The sequence below is a fragment of the Salvia miltiorrhiza genome, chromosome 4 (genome assembly GCF_028751815.1).
Source record: "Salvia miltiorrhiza cultivar Shanhuang (shh) chromosome 4, IMPLAD_Smil_shh, whole genome shotgun sequence".
Lineage (NCBI taxonomy): Eukaryota > Viridiplantae > Streptophyta > Magnoliopsida > Lamiales > Lamiaceae > Salvia > Salvia miltiorrhiza.
In genome coordinates, this window is record NC_080390.1 from 7,118,398 (window position 1) to 7,123,808 (window position 5,411).

At 38.5% G+C, this 5,411-nt stretch overlaps 1 protein-coding gene across 1 annotated transcript; it reads left to right on the forward strand.

The window, feature by feature from the left end:
• Positions 1–1,222: 1,222 nt before the first annotated feature.
• On the forward strand, positions 1,223–3,972 carry LOC131022482 (protein NRT1/ PTR FAMILY 5.6). Its single transcript, XM_057951986.1, is given in 4 exon segments — positions 1,223–1,464; positions 1,535–1,752; positions 2,333–3,454; positions 3,456–3,972. Coding segments are annotated over 4 exon segments (1,743 nt in total). The 5' UTR covers positions 1,223–1,328; the 3' UTR covers positions 3,723–3,972.
• Positions 3,973–5,411: the final 1,439 nt, after the last annotated feature.

Here is a 5,411-nt window from a genome sequence, read left to right on the forward strand (position 1 = left end):
ATATTAAGCAAGCAAATGATAACAGTGTTGTCCATCAATGAAAAACAACAACTAGGATCCTTGTGTCAACCAACATATGAAAAATAACTCCTCAAAAATCTAATTTATTTGATCATGATACTATTGAAAGTTATAGTCATGATAAGAACTTGCATCAGTTTTACAATGTGTGAAAATTAGAAGAATGAAGATGTTATCACAACTCACTTAAATACTATGTAGTTAATGATTTTATTGAGCTGAGTTAGTACTTCAATAAGATTTATTGTTGATTGTTCTACTCCCTCCGCCCCACAAGAGAGTGCATCACTTTTAGTGACACGAGTTTTAATAAAATGTTAGATGAGTGTATTGATAGTTAAAAAAGTATTTCACTTTATTATTATAAAATAAGAGTAAGAAATAATGAGTTAGTGGTGGAGTTGTGTCCGAAAATAACAAATGCACATTCTTATGAGACGTCCCAAAATAAAAATAAGAGCACTCTTATGAAACAGATGAGGGTATTATATTTGATTAATTACAAGTTAATTTAATCATTAATTTTTAAGTTGATAGCTTTCCTTTCACGTAAAGTTTTTTAGTTATATTATATAGATATTATATTAAATATATTTATATTAAATAAAATTAAATTTCATAATTCTAAAATTAATTAAATCGATTATCAGGTATTACTCGATAATCAAAAAATCTCAATATTCATATCTTTATCGTACTATTTAGTCAAATATTGGATATAGGTTATCTGATAACCAACGAATTTTAATTCGGTTTAGATTAAATCTATACTCAATTAATATCCAAATATTTAAGCAGGTCTACACGCACAAAAATATTAAAGTAATTGGCAAACAAATGATATTAATGCGAAGAAAAATAAATAGTAAATAATGTCACATGCATAGATTTGCGTGGCGAGCATCACATCTTCAACTCTTGGTTAGAGGTGTGTGCAAAGCAAAGGCGCTTTATTCGTTTTACCGATTGACAGAAAAGAAATAAAAAGGATAGATTCAAATCAAGGAAATGCACACTATTCCCCCTACTACGACCAAACACTAATTAATTTAACAATAAGTGGGACGAATCAAATCTTTATTTTCTTCCATCACAATCATTAATAAAGAATGTTTTCCAGTACTACTATTTATTTTTTAATTTTTATTTATTTGCAAACTACGTCCCTCCTTTCCGGAAAAAACATTCAACGGCCGTCAGCTTAAGACAGTACGATTCCCGCCTATATAAGTATTGCCACCCAACTTCCCTACTCACAAACATTCTTACACAGTTGGTATCATAGTAAAAATTTGTCGACAAAAAAAATGGAGATAGATCAAAGCAAAAAAACCCAAGAATCATCAGAAGAAAAATGGGTGTACGATTCTTCTGTGGATCATAAAGGAAGAATTCCTGTCCGAGCTTCGACGGGTGCATGGAAAGCTTCTCTTTTCATCATAGGTAAGGAAGAAGATGCTAATCATTTTGAGATTTGAAACATAGATATTGTTTTAATTTGGATTTTATGCAGTGATTGAGTTCAGTGAGAGGCTAAGCTACTTCGGCTTAGCGACAAGCTTGATCATATATCTAACAAAGGTGCTTCACTACGACATCAAAACTGCAGCAAAGAGCGTCAACTATTGGTCCGGCGTCACCACGCTGATGCCCCTTTTTGGAGGATTTCTCGCCGATTCTTACCTCGGCAGATTCTCTACAGTCCTACTTTCCTCCCTTGTCTATCTCCTCGTAATTCATTCAACCATATACCATAACTTTAATTATACTCGAATTTCAGTTTGATTTCGATTTACTTTTTGTATTTCCTTAACTTTTGAGAAATTGTTTATGTAATCTGTTTTAAAATTTTCGGAGTTGCTGGCTAAATGGTTTGACGTTTTGGACTGTGGGTTGAGGGGAAACATTAATCTCACAACGAGTAGCTATATTGGTGATCGTCGTTTCTCAACTTGCATGTTTCATGTTTTGATCGTCTAAAATGTCAAGACATTTGGCCGCCGGAAAATTCACTTTTGTCTTTAGAAAATTTTAAATTTGTCATAATTAAAATTCATGATATGTAAAATATATTCATTTCGTCCCAATTACATAAGAAATAAGAAAGTTCATTGAGAAAGAAAATTATATAAGTAATTTTATAATGTGTTCATATTTTATTCTTTGACAATTTATAAATGTTGAAGTCAAAGAGTTAAATATGGATATCCGATTAAAAGTTGAGGCTACGGACGGAAATCCGTTAAAAGTCAGCTGAAACTATAATTAAATTAGCATTAAATCATTAATTAATTAGTGATGTTGGAAACAGGGGTTGCTTGTCTTGACAATGTCGCGAGTAGTCCCGGCTCTGCGGCCTTGCGGCGCGGCGGCGACCTGCTTGGAGCCGCGGCGGATCCACGAAGTCTTCTTCTTCCTGGCCATCTACTGCATCTCGGTGGGCACCGGCGGCCACAAGCCGTCTCTCGAGAGCTTCGGAGCCGATCAGTTCGACGAGGATCACCCCAAGGAGCGCCTCAACAAGATGTCGTTTTTCAACTGGTGGAACTCCGGCCTCTGCTGCGGCCTCCTCCTCGGCGTCACCGTCGTCGTCTACGTCCAAGACCACGTCAGCTGGGCCGCCGCCGACGTCATCCTCACCGGAGTCATGGCTTTCTCCATCCTCGTCTTCTGCGCCGGCCGGCCCCGGTATCGCTTCAGGAAGCCGGCGGGGAGCCCCCTCACGCCGCTGCTGCAGGTCGCAGTCGCCGCGTTTAAGAAGCGGAACCTCGCTGCTCCGGCTCAGCCGGAGCACCTCCACGAGGTTCCTAAATCGGACAAGACGCCGCAGGGGCAGCGGCTGCTCTTCCACACGGATAAGCTCAAGTTCCTCGACAAGGCGGCGATCGTGGAACCGGAACCGGAGAAGCGGAACCCGTGGCGGCTGGCGACGGTGACGGCGGTGGAGGAGGTGAAGCTGATGATCAACATGATTCCGATCTGGTTGACAACTCTACCTTTCGGCATCTGCGTCGCGCAAAGCTCCACCTTCTTCATCAAGCAGAGCACCACGCTCGATCGCCGCATCGGCACCGGCGGGTTCACGATCCCGCCGGCGTCGACGTATGCGCTGGCCGCGATCGGCATGATCGCGGCCGTCGTGGTCTACGACAAGCTCCTCGTGCCCTTCATGCGGAGGGCGACGGGGAACGAGCGCGGGATCAACATCCTGCCGCGGATCGGGATCGGGATGTGCTTGACGGCTCTGTCGATGGTGGTGGCGGCGCTGGTGGAGAGAAAGCGGCTGGACCGCGGCGGCGCGTCGGCCTCGATGAGCGTTTTCTGGCTGGCGCCGCAGTTTCTGATCATCGGAGCCGGCGACGGATTCGCCCTTGTCGGATTGCAAGAGTATTTCTACGATCAAGTGCCGGATTCGATGAGGAGTCTGGGGATTCGCGCTGTATCTGAGTGTGATCGGCGCCGCCAATTTCCTCAGCAGCCTTCTGATTACTGTGGTTGATCACGTGACGGAGAGGAGCGGAAAGAGCTGGTTCGGGAAGGATCTCAACAGCAGCCGTCTCGACTACTTCTACTACCTGCTCGCAGCCATCACGGCGGCGAACCTCGCCGTCTATGCGTTGGTCGTCAGAAGCTACTCTTACAAGAATGTAAGGAAGACCACGGTCGCTGTTGTTGATTGCTGCGACGATAATCGCGTATGATTTCTCGTTTAAGCAGTCTTATCAACTGAGCTGCGCTTTTAATGACACGTAAAGTTGTTGGTTGATTAGTATTAGATTGGATTGTAGGAATAACGAGGCCTAAGATGTCTTGTATGGTATTTGCTGATTGGAAAGTTTGGTTTAGTTTTAAATTATCAAATATTTTTATTTCTGTGTATTTTGGAATATCGAAATACAGTACATGGTGTAATTTGCATATAAATATATAATACATGTTTCTTTTTTTTCATGAGAACCTACCGTTATTATTTTTTATGAATATTGAACTCACGTTCATCTATGCAATACTTGCAAAATTAAACCGCTGCCACTATCTTTTGTTCATGTTTATGGATCAATTTCTACACAGATTACAGATTAATTGGTTGAGATAATACCTAATTCTACTTTTCTTGTAATAAAAGGAAATTTTATCTATATAGATAAAAATATGAAAATAATAGTCATGTTTTACTATTATGTCTTTACACACGTTTACATAAATTTTCCATGTAATTATTGAATTTTATGCATAAAGGTATTAAAATGAAAAATAGTTACTGTTTTTATATTCTTATGTATATAATTATAATTTCTTATTATACTATATATGTCATTGACTATTATTGGATGCTGAACATGATTGGTTTGGACTTTATATGGTTAAAATTGGACAAATTTATGGCTTTGTGATGTGATCCAGTCTTCCTAAAATATCGAAGTGGGCTTGTTTTGAGCCCACAAGCGATCAACTTTCCGAAGATTACATATGTGCATGTAATTATTTAAATCACATGCCATGAACTATTTTTTAGACTAGCCAAATGTAAAATATTACTATGTAATTGGAGAGACATTTTTAAAAAAATGTCGGTCGACACAATTATCTATTGCACATTGACGGTCACATTAATTATCTGCATTATTAATAATGGATTGTTCCACTTCTTGAACATACAATGCTTAACAGTTGGTTCATTTTAAAATGTAATTCATTAATTTGATGCATGGTTTATCGTCACGTGACGAATGAGCAGTTTTCAAAATTTAAAACAATAATGGAATTGGTAGAATTAGTAAAAATGAGTATGTTGTTAGCGATTGATTTTAGACCCAACAAGTCGCCTTCATTTATGATATAATGTGGATAAGTTGTAGACAGTGGCTAACCATATATATACTAATTGTAGACCCAACCCATCATTATTCGTGTATCATCTATGGACTATATCCCTTGTAGTGCCATCACCCATGTGAAAATTTGCACGTTATACATCCATCGTTTTTCCACCTATGTTTGGATGGAACCTACGGCCATACATATATTCTTCGTTATTTCATCTAACCTAATAATATTACTTCCCTTCCATAAAAATGTACATTTTTTTTTTAGAATTTCTCGCAAAAATATACACTTTTTTTTGGATTTCTTCTTTCATTAATAAAAAAGAATCCCTTATTTCATTAGTAACATACTCAACTAATATTTATTAAAACTCATGCCATCAACAATCTTATACGGAGTATATTTTTATAGGACGGATAAAATATTAATTTTCAATATTATAAAATGTATGCTTACAAATAAAAAAAATAAGTTACACTACACTTCTCAATAAAGAAAATAGATATAATCTTTGGTGTTAATGGACGGGGCGATTCTGGATCATGCACGGGGTGGTCGACTAC